This window comes from Merops nubicus, unplaced genomic scaffold (genome assembly GCF_000691845.1).
Source record: "Merops nubicus isolate BGI_N331 unplaced genomic scaffold, ASM69184v1 scaffold30323, whole genome shotgun sequence".
Taxonomy (NCBI): domain Eukaryota; kingdom Metazoa; phylum Chordata; class Aves; order Coraciiformes; family Meropidae; genus Merops; species Merops nubicus.
In genome coordinates this window covers 25,775-53,238 of record NW_008598792.1, presented here as the reverse complement: position 1 = coordinate 53,238, position 27,464 = coordinate 25,775, and the positions used below count along the sequence as shown (strand labels likewise).

At 35.3% G+C, this 27,464-nt stretch overlaps 1 protein-coding gene across 2 annotated transcripts in view; it reads left to right on the top strand.

Annotated features, from left to right (window-relative positions):
• Positions 1-217: 217 nt before the first annotated feature.
• Positions 218-27,464, top strand: part of ATF2 (activating transcription factor 2) — a 38,393-nt gene continuing 11,146 nt past the window's right edge. The window contains exons 1-10 of one of the 2 annotated variants that reach the window (XM_008937183.1): positions 218-286; positions 916-985; positions 3,463-3,559; positions 4,892-5,010; positions 7,121-7,249; positions 12,604-12,782; positions 13,102-13,216; positions 13,395-13,481; positions 22,509-22,658; positions 24,611-24,817. In XM_008937183.1, the coding sequence (XP_008935431.1) occupies positions 938-985; positions 3,463-3,559; positions 4,892-5,010; positions 7,121-7,249; positions 12,604-12,782; positions 13,102-13,216; positions 13,395-13,481; positions 22,509-22,658; positions 24,611-24,817 (1,131 nt within the window). In that variant the 5' untranslated portion in view covers positions 218-286; positions 916-937. Of the gene's footprint in view, positions 287-915; positions 986-3,462; positions 3,560-4,891; positions 5,011-7,120; positions 7,250-12,603; positions 12,783-13,101; positions 13,217-13,394; positions 13,482-22,508; positions 22,659-24,610; positions 24,818-27,464 lie in introns of those variants that run through there. The other variant, XM_008937184.1, reaches the window with a different exon arrangement.

Here is a 27,464-nt window from a genome sequence, read left to right as displayed (position 1 = left end):
CAGGAATGATGGTACCTTGCAACGTTTGCTCTGTGCTTGATATCTTTCTGTCTGAGAGAAAGCATAGTGATTTAGAGGATGTATTCAAGTAAACCATTTCTTTGAAAAACGGTTGTGTCATGGGTGAATAGTGGGCATTATATAATTTATCTTTACAAAAAATCATGTGTTATTACTTTTAACGTGTGTAGTAATTAATATCTTCTTTCAATTACAGTTCATTGCCATGAAAAGGAGGATATGATAGTTTGCCCTATGAAACAGGTTTATATGTGAACTCTGGCAGGTATGTTTATTAGTATGTGTCTTGAGTATGCAAAACAGCACAAAATATAATTAATAACTGTTATTTCTTAAATATTTTTTAGCTTGGTAATTTAGTTGTATAGCTGAAACATTACTAAAGTACATGTTGTTGTAGTTAAATTTGTAACAGTTTACCTAAAGGGCTATCTGATAACTTAGCTTTAAAGACGAGCTTTAAGTTTATGAAAAGACTAAGGAATGAACCGCTTCTCAGCTGTTGGCACTGTATCCTTGACTAGCTGGTATTGTCTGCTGCTTTGTTCTTTTTATAATTATGGGAATTGAATAATTATTACAGTGTAATGTATTTCACTAACAAGTTGCCATACTATGTTTTTGGATACTTTTTGCAATTTGTTATTTTCTGTAAAAATACTTGTCTTTCTGATTGAAATGTGTGTTCAAAATCTTCTGTGTCTCTGTTGCATTTCATGTACCTTCCTGGCAGAGCTTGGAATCCACTTTGCTTGAATCCCAAGTATGTAGATTCTTAGTATAGCCAGAAGGCAGAAATTCTTGCCCAGGAATATTAGAATATCCTTGGGTGTGGATGTACTGATAATTTGTTGCAGTATTTGCAAAATGTGTTCTATTCTCATTTTAATACAGGTAACACAACGACCTGTGGAATATGAGTGATGACAAACCCTTTTTATGCACTGCCCCTGGATGTGGCCAGGTAATGGTCCCACTTGAAGTTATTGACATTGATCAAATAAAAGTAAACAAGTAAAGTGTGTTTCTAGGGATAGAAGAAAAGAATATTTATGACAATTGGTAGAAAGAATCTGTTTTGCTAAAAAGCAGGTGACAGCAAGAATTTCTACCATTTTTTGTGTTTATTTAGAAAATACTATCCATAGAAGAAGGAAACTAGTTAAATTACCCTTTCTGAGCAAAAAATAATTTCATTTGTTAGCCCTGCTTTATTTACTTTCATTAAAAAAAATTAAAATTAAGAAATATCCTAATTTGTATTAGTTAACCTGTGTTTCAGTGTTAGTGGAGAGCTCATTGTGAAGACTGCTTGTCACTGATCTTCATAACTATGGTGACTACAAATATTTCATAGTGTAGTTTTTATTTATGTATATTTTTGTGTATAGGAAAATGTGTGCCACAATACATTTCCATTCCTGTTGCAATTTTAATGTATTCTTTTAAAAAGCAGTAGATGTAGATCTGAATGTGAGCAGAAAAGTAAAAATATTATTCAGTCTTTTAGAAGATCTTTGTTTAAAAGGAAGTTGTCTTAATACTTGAATTCAGTAACTGAAAACAAATGAATTTTCATTATCTGCTGCATGAGATGGACATCCCTGCATCCTTTATATAGAATTAATTTCTTAAGCAGGATTTTTAATTATGTTTTCTCTTTTGCCTTTATATAGAACTGACTTCTTAAAGAAGCTGTATTTCTTTCGTTATATTAGTACGCTTGGATTTATTTGGACTTTGAGTTCAAAATATTTTAATTTTTATTCTGAAAACTTTTTTTTTTGTGGTGATTGACGGTGTTAATGTTAGATAAATGGAGACTTCTGTATTTAAAGTGGGAAAGGATTAAGATTTCTTATGCCTAATATGTTCAGGAACATCAAAAATAACAGAAGAGCTTCTCACCCAAGTGACGTGTTTGTCCCCATCCCATTTGAATCTCATTTTGATGTAAGCTCTGTCAGAAGTGTTTTGGCAACTCAATCTCATAGAAGATGCATCATGGGGCTACAGCAATTGTTTATTCCAGTGAAGGAGAAGAGAGAAGTTAATGTTCTTGAAAATGGGTGAGGCTTCTTCAGATGCCAGTTCATGCTATAGAAGAGAGAGTGTCAGGATCTAGAGAGAGGTAGAGTGTGTCAGGATCTGGAGATCCTGTTCCTTCTGAAGGAGCCTGTCCACTGCATAGTGAGGACAGAAAGATGTGCTTATATTTCGTAGTGGGGTAGAACAGCACAGATCCTGACTTATGCCATATCTAGAGATACAGCACAGGAGCTGTGGAGAGCTGGGCATTTGCAACACTTGGCAACAGAATTCTAACAAAAAAAGTACCTGGCCTGTATCACCCTGTCTTTCAGTGATCCTGCATTTTTCATTTCTCTCTCAGCTCCACATATATATGTCCTTTCTCACAGCAATATTCTGGATGATTGTCTGATGATTGAGGTCAACTAAGCTTTTTCTCTATTATTTTGTGAGAGATACTCACAAACAGTGTGTATGTGTTGCTAAATATGTGGGATGACTTAAACTATTGAGGAATAATGAGAAACATAATTTGGGTCTCAAATGTTCACAAAGAAAAATAAGAATTTGAATATTTTTTTAAAATGTGTTCTTTTTAGGAAACCTCCATCTTGGAAAACAGTTGCTTATATTATCCCAATAGAAGCTCTAACTTTACCCAAAATTGCAGATGCTTAGCAAATTTCGAGTTAGTAGGAGTGAGAATATCTGTTTTATAGCACCTTGTTTGTCTGCTTATTGTTTGGTGGTTTTTTTTTTATAGAATGTTACCCAAATCTGGGGGGAAGTATGCACAAAAGTGGTCTATTTGGAAAACTTGAAAGATTTCCTAAAATGCTGATAAGTTCAGTTCATTCACAGCTTCTTAGTTGGCTGATTGTTCCAGTGTTTCCCATTCTGTGTACCTCTTATTTCATAGAGTAAACGGTCAGGGGCAGAAGCTATACTTGATTTTCTTTTTACACTATTAAATACAAGTCAAGTCTGTGTTTAACAGATCAGTTCTCATCATTGTGATAATACATCCAATACAGAAATCAAACAGTGATAATCAATTACTGAACGTGGTCACGATCAAACATTATTGTGGCAGGTGGCTGTTTGCTGGTGGTTGGTGAAGCCTGCAGCACTTTTAAATTTGATCTTGGACTTCTGATGAGTGCATGTGCTTATACTGCCATTTCCCTGGTATCTTTACTACCTAGCTACTAGGAACTTCATTGGAGTTTTATAATATTTCTGCTTGGTACTGCTTACCAAGGAACAAGATGTAGCTGACAAGATGTAGCTCAGAGAGTTGTCTGTTAACATAGTAAGAATAGTTTTACATGTTGTAAAAATTTCTGTAGAATTGCATTTACTGTGTTCACACTCAGAATTACAACTATTTCTTAAAACTTTCTGCTGCAGCGTTTTACCAATGAGGATCATTTGGCTGTCCATAAACATAAACATGAGATGACACTGAAATTTGGTCCGGCTCGTAATGATAGTGTCATTGTGGCTGGTTAGTATATACTTTTATCACTAGTTTATTCATTTTTCTGCTGGAATGGGCATATGTTTTATGTATTTTCTGAACATAATGCGTAAACATACATGAAGTGAATATGAAACGTTTTCTTCACTAGTTCTCTGCTATGTGTCACTTAGGCAATGTTTTCATACATAATTAGCTTTTGTCAGTATTTGAAGCCAGTATTATTCTCCATTAGTAACTTTTATTTGGATCTGATATGTAATTATATATTTTCCAATTACCAACACTTTAATAAGTGATTAAATTATGTAATGATCATTTAGTAAGAACACTAATGAAGGCTGTGTCTAGCAGGATCTGTAACTATATTAAAATGTATTTAGGTGTTAATTCTTTATTGATATTACTTGTCTCTTGAATTTTAAAATATGTAGTGTTTTTTTACATACTATGGTGACATTAGAAGAATGAATTGGTAGCTGTTATTCTGTAAATGAGATAGTAGAAGAAAGATTTAATTTTAGCTTAAATTGAAAGTATTTGTACTGCATTTCCACCTCTGACTTTGTGGTCTGTCTCCTTGCAGCCGCATTCCAGTTTATGAACAGCTATTCCTAAATGCCAGCTTACCTTAGTAAGGGGCACATAATATCACTTTACACTGTGTTAAATGCTGGTAACTTTGTGGCAAACTTGATTAATTTTGACCTCCTAGTAACAGTGAAATAAAAGAAATTTACATAGTAGCAAAAACTTTATAGAAAGACCCTTTTGAAACTGCTTTATGAAACAGTCACCCAGATACCAGAAGTCTTGTGATTCCAGCTTAACCATACAGGCATCTTAGAAGTCAATATGGTCTATGTGTATGATATCACACTTCCTTCTAGAAGTTCCATGCACTTGAGAGTAATTACTACTATATTACTACTATTTTAACAATATGAGAAGAAAGAAGCAAACTGTGAGCTTTTTTTTTTTTTTTCTTTTTTAAATTAGAGCCGCCTTGTAGGCAGTATCTTTACTTGAAAATAGAGCCTACTTCCTCACTGAACCGATCTGCTATGCTGGACTATGTACTTTAGAATAGCTCTCTCTGGTTTCTGCATGCAGGAAGAAATGCTCCCAAAACTGTAAGGGACTATTTGCAGACTTTAGTTGCTTGTCTCCAGCAGGTGGAGTATGCCTTCTGGTAGCCTCCCTGCAGGGCAGAAAGAAGCCTTCTTATCAGGCATATGAGTTCTTAACCATGTTGTTTCTTTCTGTTTGCTTTTATTCTGAAGAATATCTGCAGTAAGTGGGTTCATAAATGATATTTTTAAAAATAAAGCTGTGGGATTTTTGTACGCTTCATTTCAGATCAGACACCAACACCAACTCGATTCTTGAAGAACTGTGAAGAAGTGGGCTTATTCAATGAACTAGCAAGTCCTTTTGAAAATGAGTTTAAAAAGGCTTCTGAAGATGACATTAAAAAGGTATGTTAAAAACTTTTTCTTCTCAAAGCTACTTTTTTCATGTCAACAGTTCCATATAAAAAAAAGCAGGCGTTGGATTTGTGTATTGCCTTATAAACTATATCAATAATATTTGCCAGCTGCTGGTGTATGTTGTGTGGAGAATACAAATCTTAGGATTACTCTTGTGAAGGTTAGTGTACCTGATTTTGCATAGGTAGCACAGACAATGAGACACATAGACTTTCTCTTAATTTTTTTAGTATCTAGTCTTTTTCTGTTGAAATTAATCATGCGCTTTGATTGAACTTTTCTTAGGCTATAAATAAGCAAAAATTTAGTCTGAGAAGTAGAGTTTTTGAAAAAAAAAAAATTATTTGCAAGAAGCCCATGTGAAAGAACAGCATGTGAACACTGATTGTTTTGATTATTTTTAAAATACTGATGTTATTCTGAGAATCAACGCTCATGATAATGAGAGTTAAATACTGATTAAATTTAACGAGGTGTCAGTAATTTTATATTACATTCACTATGTGTTGAAGTCACTTTTGCCTAGAAATTATTGATCACAATCTATTAATGTATGGATTGAAATATGGGAAAAATTCAGACTGTATCTGTTTAGCAACTTCATATTTTTATATGAAGGATCTTCCCGTACATTTTAAATGTAGTTTCTTCTATCCGTTTTAGTATTTTCCAGTCATAACTTGTTAGGGGCCCAAATATTAAAACATCTACGTAGATTAAAAATTTTGTTCCATGTCCCCATTGAATAATTTTGCCCTTGGCTGATTACCTGATTGACTTCAATGGGCAGTGGTAAAACCAATATATTTTTACACTTACGCATACAGATTTTGTAGAATCAGCATTTGCATTTTCTTTGTTTCAATAAAGATTTTAATAGGTACTTCTGAAAAGGGTGGATTACTATCCACCCCTGACAAAGCCTCAGTCTGACTTTTTTACTCAACTATACCAAATCATTCAAATTTTTTTTTTCTTTTACATTGGTGTATGCTAACCGTTCTTAAAACACTACATATAGTAATACTGATTCTGGATTTAGTACTGATTCTGGATTTAGTACTGGGTTTAGTAATACTGATGGATTTAGACACACTGTGTCTTCCATGTAATTCGTCACTACCTTGCAGGAGGCTATAGGTATTGCAAAATATTTTATACATTTTAACAATTTCTTCTATTGAGACTAATTTTCCAAGCTGCCCTCTGTGACATGAGAAGACACACCATCCTGCCATGTCTCTGGCTGATTAAAGTACATAACCAATCATGGCAAGAGGTGGAAAAACTTATCATAACAACTTTTGAGGGGATTGATAGTTCCCTTTTTTTTCTTAGTGTTTCATATTCAGATGTCGAATGTAAACAGATTCTACTTCTAACAGTCTTCCCTGACTGTTAGTAATATATTCTATAGGAAAACTAGGGATTGAATTGAAAAAGGTGTCTGGAAGAATTTAAATAGAAGATGAGCTTTGGAGGAAGTTCCTTCCAAAAGTATTTGAATAGCAAACTAGAAAGGAGTATAGGGTTTCAAATCTGTAGTATTGCTTTAAGTATTTTTGTAACTTCATTTCACTGTGGCATTTCAGATGTCCTGGTAGATTTTATCTGTATAGTAATATAAAATCCACTTTTTTCAGTAACATTTTGCTGCAATAAGATTGAAATTAGTTGCCCACAGTAGCTTTCCTCATTTGGAAATGTAGTTAGGATTTTGTGCTTTGTGGCATGTGATAAAATAATTTATAGAAGGATATTGCCTTCTTTTAACTGTAATTTTTAAGTGTAGCACAGTCCTTCCTCAGCTATAATTTTCCTGTGACTCTTGGGAAAGGAAAACTTTAAATGTTCTTAATTCTCAAGAACAAAATACTTATTCTAACACTGATGTTGAAAGACAAAGTGTTACTGAAGATTGGTGTTTGTGGAGATGCTGGAAAAATACCCTAGACTGGTAATATATCCGCATCAAGATCTTCCAAACATCAGCACCTCTTTGTTGTTACAATGCTGATATTTCTTTCTTTTTAGTTCTTCACATTTTCTTGCCCTTTCTCATTTTTAAGAAATGAGTAATTTTATATGTTACTCTTAGATGCCTCTAGATCTGTCACCTCTTGCAACACCAATTATAAGAAATAAGATTGAAGAACCTTCCGTTGTAGAGACAACTCATCAAGACAGTCCTTTACCTCATCCAGAGTCTACTACCAACGATGAAAAGGTCAGAAACCAGGGGTTTTTTTCCTTTCTTTTTGGAGATTATTCTTCAGATTTTCTGATGATCTGTACGTTTGTTGTACGTGATAGCCACACTACTTAGCTGGCTGAAAGGAAAAGAATTTTCTTTGCTATATTCCTGTGGATATATGCTTAATTTGTTCCATTTTTCAGTTAGCTTAGCTCACCACAATTATTTCTTTGCTTCGCACTGACCCTATCGTAAAGCTAGAGAGGAAATCAAATTTAATATTCATGCTATGTTAGAAAAGGCTAAAGAGGCTCTTTACTCTGTTTTATGCATCATCGTTTGTAAAAAAGCAAAGAAAGTTCAGTTTCTTTGATTTTTATTCTTTTTTATATAACGCCAACATTTGCAACTCTTCATGTGAACATTTTCGTTTATCCTGTTTTACCGTAAACTGTTGTGTAAAAGAGTAGGGAATGCTCTACAAAAATGTACAGGAACAAATGGGAAGTATTCCTAAGCTAAGCAACATTTAACTTTGTTTCAAATTTTTTACTCTCACCAGAGCAGAGTGGAGGGGGTGAAGTGCTTGACCTGCCTGCTGTGCCTGTTTTGATGCAGCCTACAATAGGCCTTCTGGGCTGTGAGCTTTTCATCCACCATTACCCCCAAGTCCTCCTCATCAGGGCTGCTCTGAATCCCATCATCACCCAGCCTGTATTGCTACTGGGGATTGCTCCAACCCAGGTCCAGGTCCAGGTCCTTGCCCTTGGCCTTGGATTTCAAGGCCCTTTTAGGATCACAATGTAATTCAGGTTGGAAAGGTCCACAGGATTTCCTGATTCAACATCTTTATCAAAGCACGGCTTAGCTCAGAGATCAGACCAAGTTACTCAGGGCTTTATGCAGTCTGGTCATGAAACATTTCAGTTCAAGAAGGTTGTCTTTACAAAGCTTTTCTTAGTTTTATTATTTAGCAAGGAAGAGTAATCATAGGTAATAAAGGCAATCATGTAGTCTCAAAAATAGTAAAACCAGTTTAAAGGCACACATGTAAAGAATTGCTGAGAGTAAGAAAATCATTGTCCAAGTCTAAAGTCATCTTTATTTAATTTCTTCTTTATTTCAGAAATTAGTTTGGGCTTTTTTGCTGTGAATATTTATTGTAAGTACTCTAATTTTGGCAGGAGATAATATCTTTATATAGTAGTGATATCTCATTAGCATCATTACAAGTAAAAATTATATCTCAATGCTTGGCAGTACTTAAAACTTGTCTCATTCATGATGTAATTTCAGTGTTGTCACTGTAACAGTGCTGAAGTGAAAAGCTGCTGCTCAATGCTATTCTGATGTCTGATTGTAGAGACAAGCTGAGGAAGGATGAGGGTGCTGCTTGGAGTGTGCTGCTGCTGAATGTGGCCTGCAGAAGTTGAGAAATGTGAGCAGAGCGTTGCTGTTTTCTTAGTTAGTGTTTTATATTCTCCTTCCATAGATGTAGTGTAGGAGGGAAGGGTTGGGTTTTTTTTTTTTAGGGCATAGCTCGTTTTAAAATAGATATGCCACTGTAACCATTTGATTGGCTGAATATATTTTAGTAGCCTTAAATGATTGCAACCTATTTATGTATGTGCAAGACAGTTCTAATTTTCCTTGTAGTTGTCAAATGAATTTCTTTGAGACTCATAAAATTATGCTTAATTCTTTTCCTAGTTTTCTGATAGTTCCCTGAGTTCTGTTAGGCTTCAATAAGAGTTGACAGTCTACTTTGAATAGACCGATATATCATTAGCAGTATGTAAAGCCTTTTCGCCTTAAAATAATAAGCAAATGAAAATTTCTTCTTTGAGAGCTTTCAAACTCGTTATATTTGCTTATTAACAGTACTTTAAATGGTGACCCTCAACAGAGTTTCACAAGGTAGCTTAGTTGTCAGATAACTCATTTTCTAAGTTAATTATTTTACACTAAGTTAATTATTAGTTTTCTTACAGTCATAGTCAATTGCAGTATTAGTTCTGGCCATCTACATTTCTGTACAAGGAATTCTATGTATTAATTGATAGCATTACGTAATTGTGACATTTGCTTTTAGACACAAAATATTTGCAAACATGGATCTCTGAAAACACTTCTTAAATAACTGTCCTCTTCTGTAAAATATTTTCCAATTCAGTGGTTTTTAGTTTCAAGAATAAAAGAGTTGTAGAGGTCCTTTCAGTAAGTCTCTAGTATCGTTGAATAGGCTTAAACTTCTTTCTTGTGAAGGCAAGTAAAGGTAAGATCACTTTGGCTTAATGTTGTGATTTCAAATTCATCTCATTTTTCATGTTCTTCACAAACTGTTTTATTTCAGACAAAATTTTACTTCATTAGTGCAATGCTTTGATGACCAATTAGTATCTTCTATCACATGTGCCTATGGTTTTGATTTTATATGCTAATAAAATACCAATTTCCTTTAGAACCACACTTCTTAAATCTGCAGCCTGTGTTATTGCCACATTGTTGCAGTAACTAGCAGATGCCTTCCTTTTTCAGTGTAGCACAGAGCAAGTAAAAAGGATGTTGAAAATATTTTTTTTTTTCAACTTGAATACACTCATGAGTAAATGTGTTACTCCTTTAATAGCAGAAGATTGCTGCTGATCTTCAAAACAAAGCAGAAATGCTGTCTTGAGTACCATACAGAAATCATTGTGTTCATGTGAGGTTTCTGTTTTCAGAATTTTATGGATTGGTTTCAGAACTTTATACACTAATCTTCTGACCATTGCTGAAATCTGGTTTCCATAAAGCACTTGGTCTTTATGGTTGCAAATCGCCTTTTTGTTAGGAGGGGATTGATCAAGCCAGGGAGAGACTCAGTTTTACAGTCGGTATGTATTAGAACTCCCATTAATTAAACTGTTGTTCTGAGTAGCCAGTAAGTATTCACAGAGTGCCCTAACTTTGCTCACTCGGTCGTCCAGTTGACTGGTTGCAGTATCAGTTGGGAGGCCAATCCCAGCTGCTTGCTCAGAGGTGGAAGGTTGGTACTGACACGCCAGTGATCCTAGGTAGGTGTTCAGAAAGTGTGCAAGGTCAGGTTGGATGGGGATCTGAGCAACCTGATCTAGTGAAAGATATCTGGGTTCACTGCAGTGGGGTTGGACTAGATGGTCTTTAAATGTCACTTCCAACCATAAGCTTTCTATGATTCCATGAAAGTCTTCAAGGGGGCCCATTCTTTCATCAGGCATACATCTAATCTTGCAGTCTTCATTTGTATGTAGCAGCCACTGTGGTTTGGGTGTTGTCTGATTTGTACAGCGTGTTCATGTTAGTGTACAGATTCAGCTGGTTTTCCGAGTTTAGGAATCGCTGCACATTTAGTAGGGACAGTTTTCTCTGCAGCTTATCTGTTCTTGGGAGACATTCACACACTGCCTCTCGGCACTTCTCTTCTTGGCCTTCTGAGTTTTGGTAGCTATTTCCCCATTCACATACAGGTACTTACTGAAGCCATCGCCACAAACCTGCACAGAAGGGGCCATTATGGCATTACTGTTATTGAGAATGGATGAATATCTGGTTCGTTTACATTGCTGTTTTAAAGCTATGTACACACACGGCTCTGTGGCTGCTGTTAGCCAATTGTCTTTTTCCCCTTTTTTTAGTGGAAATTAGGATTACATTGCCATAGTGATCTCTTCTGTCAGTTTCATAGATCTAAATCTATATTTATACATGTAGTTTTATATATATAGTTACCGTGTATGGAGACATTTCAGGTGAAAGGAAAAACAAGAAAAAAACCTCTTACACCTCTATTGATTGTTAAGGGCAAATGTAGATGTTACTGTGTCAGATCCCTACATTTGTAGTGGACTTTCTAGTGGCTCCTTGCTCATAGTCATGAGATGGGTAATAGTGGCAAACAGCAAGCAGGAAAGCGTGAAGCTGAAGACAGTGAAGAACGACATAATATTAATCTATGAACTGACCATTGACAAAAGATTATCAGGGCAAGTATTCTTTGATTTCCCACAGCCAAGCAGTTCAGTCTCCTTTGTTATACCTGTGGCTCTTCTCACCAAATAAGATCTATATGGCTGTTATACATTTGCAGAGGAGTGCTTTCTTCTGTCCTAAGAACATGGATCGGTCAACTCTTCCCAATTCTTTTTTTTCCTGTTTCTGCAGTTCCATATGGGATGTTTTCTCCTTTTGACTGAATGCTCATCTGTAGTTCTGTGTTCCAATATTTTAACGTTCATAAATACACCAGACTGATACTAAAGAAAAAATGTTAACTTTTCTTATTACAGCTCACTGTTATTCTTCAGAGTCTGTCCATTTTTAAAGCCCACAGTTTGTCAGCCCACTTGACAGTTCTATGAAGTGCTCAGAGGAGCACACACATTTTTGCAATGGATGTATAAAGAGGCAAAACACTCTGTAAGACAGCTGAGACCTTACTACTTAAAGCTTTGGATGAATTTTAAGCTTCATTCAGAGCAAATGGTAATCGATGTAGCCTATATGACACAGGTATGAGATGTCCTTTTTTAATTACAGTTTAACAGTGAAGCAACTAAAGTCAGCTGGTGTTGAAGGTGGTTTTATGGGATATTGATTGCAGTAGCTATTGTCAAAAGAATAAATAACTTGGACAAATCCTATCTGAAGTCTGACAGTATCAAGGGTTTCCTGAGAAGACAGGCATTGGTTACAGTAAGGCACTTCTAGGTTTTCGGAAACAGCAAATGCAGGTACTACATTCTAATTGATAATGTACTATACCTGATTGCTAAGCACTACAGTCAATTCTATTTACTGTTTACTGGCAACTAAGAAAGTTTAATTTCTGTGCTGAAATAATTCCTTCTTCATCAGGAGATGCATACATTCTGTAGAACTATGAAAGTAACACTCCAAGTATTTTTAACTTAATAGCACTCTAGTTAAGAGAAGTACAGGGGTAAGGGATAAAGGCTTGAATTTTTTTTTTCCATTTTACTGACATAACTCTTGTTTCTCTTACTTAAATCTGGAACAATGGAGTGAAACAGAAATGTAGATAAGGAAAACATGTTTTCCTTACTCAGGATATGGGTAGACATGAAGGTGCTGATAGCACTATGGGCTTCTTGGCAAAAAAGACTTAATATCTGATCAAAACTGAATTATAAGAAATAGTAGCTTTGCCTAAATACAGTCAGGGTTTATCATAAAACTAAAATCGCTGTCACTGGAAGAGTTGCACTCTGGTTTAAATGATTCATCCAAAGGGGCTTTTTTATTAAATGTGTTTAATTGTTTGATTCCATCAAACTGTTCATTTAACAGTTGGAATGAATGGCCTATAATTGTATTCTACAGACTGATTAATCTTTGTTTTCCCTCAGGAAGCGTCGCTGCAGCAGACTGCACAGCCTACATCAACAATAGTTCGTCCAGCGTCTCTACAGGTTCCTAATGTACTACTTACAAGTTCTGACTCGAGTGTTATTATTCAGCAGGCAATACCATCACCAACCTCTAGTACTGTTATTACCCAGGCTCCATCCTCTAACAGACCAATAGTGTAAGTTACATAAATCTCAGTAAAATGTTCTCTTAAAGAATTTGAAAATATTCTGTCTCACTTACATTTAGTTACTGTTTCGACAGTTAATGTACCAATTTGAGATGCTTTGGTGTAATGTGGTGCTTTACTACATATGAAACATACAACTTTCACTACATGTGAAATATAATTCCATGTTCTCCACATCACTAAGTTCATGTTTTTGATCTCCAAATTAGTGTTACAACTGTAAACGAACCAACCAATTTAAAATAATCTGTAAACTTGTTCTTTTCTCTGGATAAGTTTTCTTTTATATAGTTCATTCCTTTTTCAGTCCAGTTCCAGGTCCTTTTCCTCTGCTGTTACATCTTCCTAATGGACAAACCATGCCTGTTGCTATTCCTGCATCTATCACAAATTCTAATGTGCATGTCCCTGCTGCAGTTCCAGTAAGTAAGCATGATGCTATATTAATTTGAAAGTGGAGCAGATTTGCATAAGTGCAGCATAGAACTTAGTTTTAAGCAGCTTGATAGCTGTTTTGGCCTCAGAGTGTAGTTCTGTCATATGCTCTCTATTGTGATAACATACTCAGGTTTTCTTCATTTTTATACTTTATCTGGTCAGCTTGTTAGACCTGTCACCATGGTGCCTAGTATCCCAGGAATCCCAGGGCCTTCCTCCCCACAGCCAGTGCAGTCTGAGGCTAAATTGGTAAGTGAAAAACTCCATTATTCCTCAAGAAGAATAACTTGGGAAATTAATTAAGTTCTATTGCTTTATAAAACAGCTTTAGTTTTCTTTTATTAGTCTAAATTCTGCAAATACAAATTTAATAAAACAACAAATAACAGCTGTGTTTATTTTACAGTTATTTAAATTCCAGCCTATGCTAGTTATGATGTTAATGGTCATTTTAATCTTGCTTTCAATAATTGTTTTAAAGGAACTATATTTTAAATTAAATGCCTTCTTGCTCCTTGCATTGGAGGATAGGAAATGTTAGTTGGAAGACAGACAAGATTAGTAGCATTTTAACTGTGTACATCATCTTCAGAGAAGCAGAATATGCTACCTCCCAAAGGGTATGAAATTTCTTATAAAAACTAGGAAAAGAAAAAGGGGGTTTTAACAACATTTTCAGGATCTCAGCTAGATATAGTCCATTTGGCAAGAGTTTTGTAGTTAGATATGTATTACTGACATAGTTAGGAAACTGTTGTGGAGGCTGTTTCTGTTGTGTTGGGGCAGATTTTGGGTTTGGGGATTATTTGGGAAAGTCATGAATAAAACGAGCAGAAGAAAGCTTATTTTGCTGGGTTTTTTTATTAGCGATCCAGTTTGGTGATAGTTGGAATTAATTTATTGAATAATTTTTTGCAACATTAGGTAGTTGCTTCTGATTTTTGCTCTCTTGTTTGTTCCAACTGTTGTAAAGCAATAGAAAATATATTAAACAGTAATTAACTCATGTGTTTACAAGGTGCCTCTGTAAACAGTATTTCTCTTGCAAAATAGTGTTCCTCTTCTGACTCTTACTTTCTGCTAAAAAAGAATCAGGGAAAACTCCTAGGTAAAATAACTTTTTTTGTACTAACTATTGATAAGTGGGAGGATGCCCTTAACATGCTTTGATATCTCATTTCTCTCAGCCTGAGCCTATGGGCTTTTTTCCTTATCCATTTCCTCTTCTCAAACCACAATATAAAAAGTGTTGAGTCTGGAAATACAAATTGTTCTGCTGTCTGGAGTGATGGGATTCCAGCATAGCGGGCACACTACAGCATGTTCACCAAATACTGAAACTATTGCAGAGAGCTGGTTACCAGTGCACTTCTTGCTAATGCTGTCAGATCTTCCTCCATTTTCCTCCTCTGTTGCACACAATGACTTTTAAAATAACGTAGAGAGGGACAGAAAGGAAGAAAGTCTGTTTCTTTGCATCCTTGTCCTGCTGGGAATGGGAAAAAGAATCTTTTAATACCTGAAGTAATATTTAAATATAACTGACTCTGATAAGATTGTAAATCCAAGAGAAGAATGCAAGAAAGTGAAAACAAGAACTGTTTTCTCAAAAATTGCACATTCTGTAGACTCTGGGGACTCATGCACTTAATCCTGCTTTGTGAAATACAGGAGGAATTGGTTCCAAATATTTTTTAGAAGAGAAAGAATTCAGTTTTTTAAGCCTATTACTGAGTGATTTTACGGAGTTTTAAAGGGAGGAAAAAATGCATGTATGCGATGAAGATTTTTATCTCACATTGGAAGAAGCCATCTCTCAGATGCAAAGAAAAACAAAGATCATTAGACTTAAAATTTAAATCTCATTAGTCTTCTCGTTAAAATTTAGCTAATACATGCACTTCTGTAATTGCTTATCTTTTTTTAAGTGAGACTGTAAAAAGTGTATTTGCAGTATTTCCTCTTTCCTGTCTTGTTGGTCACTATAATGCATGAGCAGAATTCAAGAATATCAGAATTATGTATATTTTCTGTGCTTATTTACTTTTATAAAGTTCCTATTCATAAAGTAAAAACTTAATTTCTTATCACTCCTAAAGTAAAAGCAATTTGATGAGAAACTATGAAGAAAAGCTTCCAACAGGAAGACTAGCTCATGATGCCATGTGGTGCATTGTTGGCAGATATGTGATAGTCTATTAACTGTAAAGTTCCATTTAATTTTTAAAATTTAAAACTTTGTGATGGCAAATCCTTGGCAGGGATTTTTTCATATTGCATTAAAAAATGTAGAAATAAAATAGGTACCAAATATAAAATGTGCTCGAATAGTTTCCTGACATTGCAACTATTCCGCGGATATTAAAATTAGTTGCATAGCGTATGATATGCAAAATTTTGAAAGTTAATGTATTCTTCTTTTGTATCTCCAAAAGATTAAAAGATTTTGCTATATGTTTTTTGGCCATCGTTGTTGGAATCTTTCCTTTACTCAAAGATCATACTTTCCTAATGTGATATTCTCTATTTTCTGATACTATATGTATGACAATACTGTTTCAAGGTATTCTTAATTAACATAGATATACCTACTTCAGAGGTTGAGTAAAATTTGTGAAGAAGTGTTTGCTTTGTGGCTTTAAGATGCAATATCCCTAAACTGCTGAATTGTCATCAGTGGTAGATCTGTCCTGTGTAGAAGGCACAACTCTGTATGTTTTGGATTAAATACCTGGCACAAGCCAAGGCAGGAGCCAAGCGCTTCCCTTCATTTGTGCTTTGTCATTTTCCTTACAGAGGCTGTTTCTTTAGTTTATTTCATGCATGACATTTCAAGGTATTAACATATTTTAGAGTTTTGTAACAAGACAGGCACTTTATGCTCTGATGTCATTCCTCATCTCAATCACTCATTTCTCTCTTACCACTTTACAAAAGGCTACAACTGTGTAGACTTTTTTTTTTCTTTTAAAAGTGAAGGTGAGGACTAATTTGGTAAAATTCAAAACAGGGATTGTTGTGCCGTTATTTCCTAATGCTGTGCAGTTTAGTTATTTAAATATGGATTTGTGGAACTTTATTTCTATATTTTTATCATGTTAAAACAATTTTTTGAAAAATCACTTCTTTCTGTTTTGCTGAATACCTGTTTCCTTATGAGTTGGGTATACCAAATTGTATATAGACCACCATATATTTTCCATATATAAAATCATGAACGAACCTCAGTAAAACAAACTGACATTTTTATTTCAAAAAGCCAGAGCTTAAAATTACTGGCAGAAAATGTCTTTGGTAATAGGTATAGGCTGCCTTCCTAGAACACAGTTAAAGTTGATCAGCTATCCTAGAAGTCTTAAAACCCTTGAAGGATAAGGGAACTAATGTAGCTGCTGGGTATATTTTTTCCCTACTGTGAAGAGCTTTTGGAGACACTTTTTCAGTTCATAAATGGGCTCTCTTATGACATAAAGTGTTTTTAGATTAGCGTGTCCAAGCTTCATGCATAATAATCAGAATGGTGTATTTACTTCTATTTTTGATGAAGTTTTCAGTCTGAAGTGTCAAACTCCTTCCACATGGTAGTTTTCATTATTCATAGGATCTGAGTTAGTGAGGTGTCATTTCTAGAACTCTGTTCTTTCTTTGCTGAAATGCTCCTGTCCTCTAGTTACCATTAAGATTCCTTTACACAAGATGATCACATGGGTTCCATAGTGGGACAGTTGCATTTGGGAACAGGTTCACCGAGTGAAAAGCAGGCAGAAGAATGTGTACCAACTGCAAGGAATAATGGCTGTGAGGAAAAAAGAAGTTAAAAGCTAAAAAAAAAAAAACATGAGAGACAAAAGTTTAAAGTTGTGAATCAAATTCTTTTGATGGGTCACACTATCATGAGGCTCTCGACTGAAACAACTTTTAGTGGAATATAGTGGAAGAGTGTGTTAAGCCCAATTTTGGTGTCGGCTTCAGCACTGAAAAATATTTGGTGCTGTATATGTTTCAGTGTTATGGGATAATTAGATGAAATTAGATTGCTTTTTAATTTTAGAGTCCAGTACTGAAGTTTTTATAATGAATATAACTGGTCCATTCACACCTGAGAGACACATTGACTGTTTTGAGTTGTGAACTTTCATGGATCCATTTTCTCCTATTGCTTTTAGAGCGGAAATGAAATATGGCTTGAGATTTTATTCAGGTATAAGGGGTCTTTTAATGCTATTCTTTTGAAAATATCCATGTGTCTTGTACTGAGAATGACATTTGATAGTAGAATCATAGAATCCTTTAGGTTGGAAGGGACCGCCAAGATCATCAAGTCCAACCATTGAGCCATTAGGGCTCTAAAGCCCTCTACTAAAACAGATCAGAATCTGTCAGGGTTGGAAGGGACCACAAGGATCACTCAGTTCCAACCCCTCTGCCATGAGCAGTGACACCTTCCACTAGACCAGGCTGCCCAGAGCCTCATCCAGCCTGGCCTTAAAGACCCCCAGGGATGGGGCCTCAACCACCTCCCTGGGCAACCCATTCCAGGGTCTCACCACTCTCATGGTGAAGAACTTCTTCCTCACGTCCAGCCTGAATCTGCCCACTTCCAGCTTTGCCCCATTCCCCCTAGTTCTGTCGTTACTCAATATCCTAAAAAGTCCCTCCCCAGCTTTCTTGTAGGCCCCCCTAAGATACTGGAAGGCCACAATAGTAATGAAAATAAGTTTCAGATTTCTGTCATGTTTTCTGACATGACTTCATATTTGTTGTTATGCGAAATAAACTAACTTCCACATAATGACGTAAAATCAAATGCATAAGTCAGTTTTCTGGTATTTTAGAGTGGTTAGAAGTAGATGCAATAGGTGTGTTTAAACATGTAAACAAACAAAAAAACAAAAAACCTTCCACACTAGGATAAGGTTGCATGACTCTAAATAGTACAGAATTGCCTCTGATCTTTTGTGAGAAGATGTATAAATGTATGCTTTCTCTGTGAGTCATGAGTTACTCCTACTTGTAAAACAACCTTGTTTGGAGTGTACAGCTTGCGAATGCAAATTTAATGTTAAGACCCTTCTGCATGGATTGCAGAAGCTTCCGAAGAACTTAAAAATCGCCTTTACACTGAATGTTTCCCTCTGTCTCCCCCTACCATTTTGTCACAATCTGAGAAATACCTTGCACAAAGTGGACAACCAGTAGGCTTTCTGTAGTTTCTACTGAGAAGTGACAGAGGGCAGCTTGGCAAATGTTCAGAAACTGACATTAACTTGCTGGAGCCCGGCATGGGACCCTGTGTTCAGCAGAATTCTTCTGACCTGTCTCTCTGCATGCCGAGCTAATCAGCAAACACCTAATGAGCCTACTCTAAAGAAACAGACCCTCTCACAACCTACTTCATTTTCATATGTTCTCTGGGGGTGGAGAGACAAGACTTCATAAGGACTGATGAGGCTGCAAAGACCACAATAATGATAATTAACTTGCTGAATTTAGAAGATTATGCTGTTAATTAGTTGCAAAATAAAGATAAGTAATAGAGCAGCAGATGGTAGGATAACACCCAGGAGAAGGAGGGTTATTACTCTGATGAGCTTTTGTGGCAGATATGAAATATGGATCTGAGTTTTTCACAAATTGTTTCTGGAGCATATTATCTTATTTCTGTGAGCTCTTGATGGAACGATCTAGACATACCAAATTTTGACAGATGCAGTGAGGATTTGTTTTCAAGGATATACATGAACAATAAAACCTTGCTAATAAAGTCTTCAAAAGCTATTAAGCTATTTGAAAATACCAATTTTAGTTTGCCCCTAATAACCAAATATCAAATAAGTCTTGGATATATTTCAAGTTTCCCCATGTAGTAATGTTTTGTACATTTATTCTAGTATTTGTTTCAATGTACTTGATTTTTAAAGCTGAGATTCTCATTGCATTTGGGGTAACTATCTCCTTACTCGTAGGACGCATAATATCCATATAATATTTCACTCCAGCATTACCTCCTAAAATACAAACCCTTTTGAATACATGAGCTGGATATCTCCTTGTGAAAATCTGTAGTTATTCCTCAGATTTTCACAGTATTTATCTGTGTGGATAATTTTATTTGTACCTATTGGAACTTCAACCTTTTAACTATGTAATATAAAACTAAAATTTATTTTCTATTTCTGTTTTCACAGTACATTACATTTAACAATGTAATTTTCAAAAGACGTTTATTTACTTAAAAATTTACAAAACTATAGTGTTTAAATGTTAGCATTACAGTAGGGAAAGGTAAGGCCTGCTTTGACTGCACATCAATTGTTACCTGATGATAGATCTTTTATAATGTAGATAGTATTGTGCTATTTTCTTGACCATTTTCAAATTGAATGTAACATACGCAAATTTAATAACGTGAACTTTCTTTCTTTTTAGGTTAGCTTTGCAAATATTTCATTACCACAGAAATGCAGAAATAGAAAGAATGGCACTAGAAAATAATAAGTTACTTGCCTTGTGTGCACATTAAAAAAAAATCAAAAACAAGCAGCATTAATTTTGTTTCACCTTCCAGATTTTCTGAACTTGGGCTCTCTTTTGCTAAGGAAATGGATATGCTAGTGAAACTTCTTTAAGTAACCAACACTACTAAGTACTTTTAGCAGTTCACAGACTCTTGTTTTGGAGTATATTTGTGGAGGATGCTTACATCAAGATTTGCTCATGCAATCACAGGCAAAGCAGATCAGACATGCTGGCCGTATGCATACTAACTATATGCATGTTTGTGTTCCACTGCCATGAAAATTAGAAGTTAGCTTTAACTTACATAATCAAACACTTGAGCTGGATGAAATCTAATAATTTTAACTTCTTATGGCAGTGGAAGGGGAGTGTATATATATGGCAAGTTGCTGTGCGTTGGTTGAGTAATTTTTGGGACAGTAATTTTAAATTCTTGATTTTGACTCCTGAAAATTCGTCACATCCTGCTAAACAACAAGTTATGATGCAAGAAATGCTTCTAAAGTAATTAAGATAATAAATGAAATTATATTGTGAAAAATCAGATGTTAATAACTTATGGAAAAGATAATGCATAAAGTTGTCACATTAACATCAAATACTCGCTACTACAAGGTAGTCCTGGTGGTAGCTTAGAAAACTTTACCATTTAATGACCAGGATTAGTTAGAATTTTAGAGGGGGAGGGGGGAATCCTCCTATCAACTTTTAAATTGTTGTAATTAGGTCATTGAGTTTGGTTAGTAATTTTAGTTAGTCAATTAGAATACACTTAGACTTTTCTGCACTTGTTTAGCTGGAAAAGGCGACTGTTTTTTTTGTTGTTGTTGGCTTGTTTTTCTAAGGCGAATTAGGAAGGTACAAGTTTATTCTTGAGTTTGTTTTAATGCTATTAAGAAAGTGTTAAAACAACTACATAAGGGCTGAGGGTTTTCAGAGTGCTGTACATATACTAAGAATTCTGGGCACGTTATCTTAAAAAATTTGTGTCATCCTACCCTAAAACCTGCAGCTATATTACAGCTGTTACACCAGCAGTAAATTTTTGTGGTTTGAGCTGAGCACTGGGGAAATTACTGTAAATTTGTTTTGTGTACTTTTCTGAAACACCTTCTTCCTGCTGGGAAACTTACAAAGTTGATACAAAATGAGGTGGGAAACAGAACTTTGTTAATACCTAATTTTTATGTACACTTGAACGGTCCCTATCTGTGGTAGTGTGTGCTGTTAATTCAGTCTAGAGCAGTCACTACAGAAAAGACTTAATACAGAAGTCACTGGCTAAAGATTCCTTACTAGCCAGCTAGAAGAATGTTGGGAGTTGCCTGGTTCTCTGTGTAGTCCTCATATGGGATATCTGCTGGCAGTCATTAGATGCTACTGTCAACTCTATGGATTTGGTAGTGGATGCAACAGGTAGAAGAGATGTCACTATATTCCAATGACTTAATTGTTGAGAGACATTGGATATTGCAGTTTGTAGAGAATATCTACATAAATAGGTGCAAAGTCATCTGCTTATTTTGAGCTGGCCAAATGCAGCCTAGCTTCAGCATTTTTAAGACATTCTATAATATTAGTACTTTGGCCATACTTTGTTGATATTCCAAACTGTGATGATACAAGTTATCAGGGGTTTCGTAAACTGTTGTGCATTAAGTCATCAAACTTTTCTTAAACTTGTATTGGATTCTGTAAAATTCTAGTACTCAGTAGAAAAACATGCTTTAATACCAACTGTCTAGTTAGGTAAGTTCTTCAGTAGAACTGAGGATTTCATGATAAATTATACAGTATTCATGCAATTTTAAGAAATAATTAGAATTTATGAGCAGTTTTATCTACAGAAATTTAGTATAACACTTTATCACTTAAGATTAAGAGGTTTTCTTATAAATAGAATATATTATCTGTTTTAAGAGGTTTCTCCAAAAGTTGAGTGAAATAATTTTCAAGAGGTCAATAAAATGCTTTAAAATACTTTATCAAGTTGTCAGTAACTCTTGAATGTATTATGTACAGCTGAACTTTGAAGTTACTGTTCTTTGTAATGGCTGTCTACAATAAAGGGGAAACTTCAAACATCTTAGCATTTTTTAAATGTAAAATAGCATGCCATAACAGTTACCTTGCATATTCCTATATAAATAAAAGCTAATCTTTACATATAACATGAAGCTGCTTATTATTTTGTGCATTATTGAGATGTTTTGGCAAAGACCTTGGCTTGTATCTAATAATTACTCATAGGAAGGATTGTAGAGGTGAGTATTTGTAAAGAACATGAAAAAGTGGAGTCATAACAAACTATTTAGAAATGGATAGAGAACACCAGAATTCTCAAACCAGAACGGTGTTTGTGTTCTGTTTTCTACCTGTTTTCCTTTGCATATGGTTATCTCTCTGATCTGTGCCTTGTGTAATACCAGCCTCAGCAACTTTGTTCATGGCCTTCCAGTCATCTCTTTGTGGACACATTTCATCACGAAGGAAGCTTTCTGTTTACTTCTCTATACAGCTTACTGTCCTTCCCTTTCTGAGATCCTGTGTAAAGCCTTATTGCTATTGTTATGCATGCAAAAAATCATCACCTTTTAGTAGGTATATGCCTAGATTACTGTTGAAAGCCTATAAAAAGGAACAGCTAGTTTGGAGTTGGAGCTCCTGTTTCCAAAATGGAAGTAACTACTAATATAAATAACAAATAACTCCTCAAGTTAGCATGACATAATATTCTCCCCCCACTCTTTCTTTCAGCGATTGAAAGCAGCCTTGACCCAGCAGCACCCTCAGGTAACAAATGGAGATACTGCCAAGGGACATCCAAGTGGATTGGTTAGGACTCAGTCAGAGGAACCACGACCACAGTCACTACAACAACCTGCAACTTCAACGACTGAAACACCGGTATGACAACAGAGTGGGCATCTACTTCTGCACCCTTCTGTTTTATGCAGAAAAAAAAAACTTTTTCTGTACTCCTGATTTTCTGAAATAGAGGTTAATATGTGCTGCAGACTCTTCTTGGAGACAATAGTTCTGTAGCTGTAAAATCTTTCTAGTTCTTGCATGTTCTTAAATACTTATAAAATATGTTATCCAGGATGATAATTTCAAAGTAGGTATTATCTGTCTGCTTAAATTTAGAACTAAACTGATTTCTGGAGTTTGTTAACAGGAAATCCTGTGGTAACTGAAAATTGCACAGCTGGTTAACACGTATTTGAAAAAATCAAGTGTTTTTATTTTATATTTATGTTGTATCTGTTTAATATTTTATATCATAAATGCTTCAGAAATTTTTGTAACTGCATCAGGTATTGTGCTTATGTTAATTTGCTTGAAGGATCTTTTCTGGGCTGCCACATGAAGAGTTTCATCTGTGTGATTAAGAGTACTGTGTCATCCTGGGTACAGAAAGGGGGGTTCCTAGTTTAGGAATGGTGTGCTGTCCTTTTGGGATGATAGATGAGAACCAGGGTTATAAAGGGCAAGACCTCTGAGGAAGACTGGGTGTGGGAGTGCTGCCGGAGAAAAGAAATACTTCCCTGGGTGAATCTCAAAGCATTGCTGCTGTTCTACTTATAAAAAATGGAAAATAAATGGAACATGTTTTTTAAATGCTTTTTAGAATATTTATGAGTTATTTTCAGAATTCATGGCTTAATACTAATTTTATAAAAGCTACATACTTGGCCCCGAACTGGGAGGACCTGCATTTGCAGTAAAAGCATGCTGATTCGTAGACTGGCCAGTGAAACCAAATAATGTATCAAAAGTTTGGAGCACAAAGAGGAAGAAGGTTACCTCTTGTAAAATGTTCCCCTTCTAAAGGCTGCTGTTCTCCCTAATTACCTTAATTTTTTTAAAGAATATTTTAATATTATCACATAGCAGACTTTTTTATTAGCTATCTAGAATTTGTGCTAAATTGATATGCCAAGTGGTACATGTGTGGGGTTTTTAGTTGAAAAATAAAATTTCTGTACTCTGTTAGACTGGATGTGCAGGTACACCTGTGAATGTTGTGTATACAGTAATATTATGCCTATCTTATCCCTTTGAAAGATTTTAAGATCCATCATAATTTGTTAATTCTTTGACAAGGATCTGTATATACCTATGAAAGGAGTATAATGTATAATTTAGAATACTGAAATATTTTGATCCTGTAATAATATGTGGGTGGTTATAAGGGAAATTGGTATGCAGCAGTGGAGAATATATCAACAAGTGGGACATTGCTATCTGGAGATCCAGGGATCCATTTGTATCAGCACTGACAGCATTTGTCAAACAGCCTCTATATATTGGGAAAAAACAATTGTCTAGTATTTCACTAGTGACCAGGTTTGTGAGAAGAGTGTTTAGAAAGGATCAAAAGTAGAAATTTTTTCTTGTTAATGTAACTTTTAAAGGCTATTTTGTGTGGAAGAGCTTTTTAAAGTTTATCCTTTGCAAATACTTCTGTCATCACAAATGGTAAAAGAATGAGAGTCCATCTAAAGTAGTATTCTTTCTAGGCTTTATTCAGCTGTCAAATAGAATTGTCATATGAATTTAACTCTGTGAAGTGAGTGGCTTCCTCTGGTGCCGTTTTAAACCAAAGCTAGAGCCATGATAAAAACGTTATATGTTAAAGTAACATGGGAAGGAGTGTAAATCCAGTAAAAGTTTTGAAAACATAGCTGTAGAGTTAAATGATACAGCTTTCCACAGAGAAATGTGTGTAACCTGAATGCATTTAGAAATGTTGTGAAATGTTTTCTCAAGATGTGGTGTGTCTTCATCCTAGTGCTGTAAGTTAAGTCATGAATAGTGTTACACTGATGCGTCTTTCATACTGTTACTGTTTTCAGGCATCACCAGCTCAGCCTACGCCTCAAGCACCAAATACAGGTGGTCGGCGGCGAAGAGCTGCCAATGAAGACCCTGATGAGAAAAGACGAAAATTTCTGGAGCGAAACCGCGCTGCTGCTTCTAGGTGCCGACAGAAACGGAAAGTCTGGGTGCAGTCACTGGAGAAAAAAGCCGAGGACCTGAGCTCGTTAAATGGCCAGTTACAGGTATAACTTCTATTTCAAGTAAAAATGAGTAAGTTTTTCCATTCTTAGACAGTGATCTTGAATCGGTGGAATTTAACTTTGCAGGAAATAGAAATCGTAACTGGTGGCTCAGGTCAGAATCGAAAAATCGGCACTAATTGCATATAGCAGTATAAGAATAAAAGAGAATACTCAGATTTCAAGATGTGTAAATTTTAGGTTCATACCCTTTTGTCCTTTGTTCCATTTTAAATAATTTTCAGACTGTGATACTAAACAAAGATGACAAGATGTGCTGGAGTGAAGGCTTATTTGCCAAGTAATAGCCTTACCATAAAAACATCTTGCACTTAATTTGTATTACAGCCTGAGTTATTTAAATAAGATTTGGTTTGATATCCTTTGGTTCTTTTTAACTTCACTTTTTTTCCTTTAAAGTGAATGTAGTGCTCGTGAAAGGTGCCAGATTGACATCACTGGAAACTGAAGGCCTCTTTTGTCCACAGAACAGGTACAGCACAGGCAGTGGCAGTGCAAATTTCACCACACTGCTCTCCCACTGTGCATAAATCCTATAGTGAGGGAGGTGTACCATAAGAGTCTAGTGTATGTTGCAAATCTTTTTTCCAACTTTTCTGAGGTTGTCAATCTTGGAAAGTTGTCATGTGGACACACTTCCCCCCACTTCCCCCTTCCCCGCCCCGAACAATCCATGACCTTTTTTAAACCACTATGAAATGTTAAAGCATACTTTATTAATGTTTTCCATCAGGACATAAGAATTTGCACAAACTATCGTTTCAAAATAAAAAGTCTAAAAGCTTTGTTTTGAAAGTTACAGAAAGGTAAAATTGTAATTTCCTAAATGAAGCATTCATTTAGAAAATGCAATGGAAAGTGTTTTGATATGTTCAAGTTTCACTTCTTTCATCAGAGTTATTCACTGAGTCAAGTTCACAGATCTTTTCCTTCCTATTAAAACTCTCTTTCATGCTGTTTGTTAAAGAAAACATTCCAGCTTGACCAATAGGAAAGTAAAGGGCATGTTAAGATTTCTTGTCGTGTAATAGAAATTACAATGTATCTGTCTTCATGTTGATGTCTTTAAAAATACTCAGCTTCCCAGATTGTAAAATGTGAGGAATTCCTAAGCACACAACATGAAATTGTTTCCTTTGTTCCAAGAATCATGACACTGTGCACCAGCATTAGTTAAATTTCTTGCAGTTATATTGTCTTCTCATACCTTTCACAGCCTCTAGATTCGTTCCTTTAATGCAGTCACACTCCCTACTGTAAATCCATTAATTACAAAATGGCATGAGGCACTGTAGCTTAAGTAATCTAAGAAACAAGTGAAAGCAAATATACAGGAAGAACAACAAAGAACAAAAAAGATTGGCTACATTTCAGGGGTTTTAGTGGAAGGACTTTTTGTTATTATGTGCACTGCCTTTCAGTTATACCAGTTTTTATAACCCAAAATGATGTAAGCACCATAACCAAAAGATTTCCAGTAGTTAACTCGGTAATAGTGAATGGAAGAAAAGTAATTTTCTTATGGTCTGCCAAAAGCAAAACTGTTCTGTGAAGAACAGAATGACTTGTAAAGAAAACTGAATGTCAGAGAAATAATTAAACTGTACTTTATGTGAAAACATTAATCAGTCCTATATTTCCATAATAATTCTTCACTAAACAGGCTAACACAGCTGATCAGCATAGTGGACAGTAATGACCCATGATTGCTTACTTTATACTTAATAGTAAATTTAATAAGTTTGGAGTTTTGCCTTAGTACAGTTTTATAGACTGACTGTTAGGGTTTAGTAGTTCATATTTTGTTTAATATACAAATAGCCTGCTCAGTTGAATTTACCAAGGTGCCACGTTTCCAAAAGCAGGTTAACACCACAATGACTATGTTGCATTGCTTCACGTAACAATTCCAACTCCTTTCAACACAGTTAGTGGCCTACTTGAAATGTCTGTGTCAAAGCTTCTAATGTCATTGTCAAAGTTTGAAGACTGCAAGCTCTCTAACATACAGATTTTGAAGATATTTATTTGGTTGAGGTATATGTTTTGCTCCACAGTTTTCAGCTTTTTGTAGATTAACTTCTGCCTACTTTGAACATAATTTCTTTTTTAAGCATTATTTTTCAAGTTTTTACTTCAGGGAAAAATTCCTTCAATTACATCATGCCAGTAAAAAAATTTAGGTTAGATTGGCTGTCTTTATTATAGGCTCTTCTGTGTAAATTTTTTTCATGCTTCCAAACTTTTAAAGTTTATTTACTGTTTGCTTTTTGTGAACTGTGTTTTCTACTAATGTGTTGGCTTCTTTATTGATCTTCAACTCCATACAGTGCATTAGGCTGCCTCTGTGCCTTGCACAGTACTGCAGGGTCTGGTGTGCTATAAAACATGTGAAGGAAGTACTGGCAGCGTGTCCCCAATGTCCACGCAGTCCCATTGCAGGATCAGATGCCAACGTTCATTATATGGTCTGTGTTTGGTCCCTGTTGCTTTAATAATCTTAGAGGGCAAAGTATTAGCGGAAGAACAGCCTGTCTTACTCATGAGGTCATTGTAGGTTTTAAAGGATCATCAATCAGTCATACTAAAGCTGCAGAAGCTGCTTTAGCAAGGCTAAATTATGAGAGAA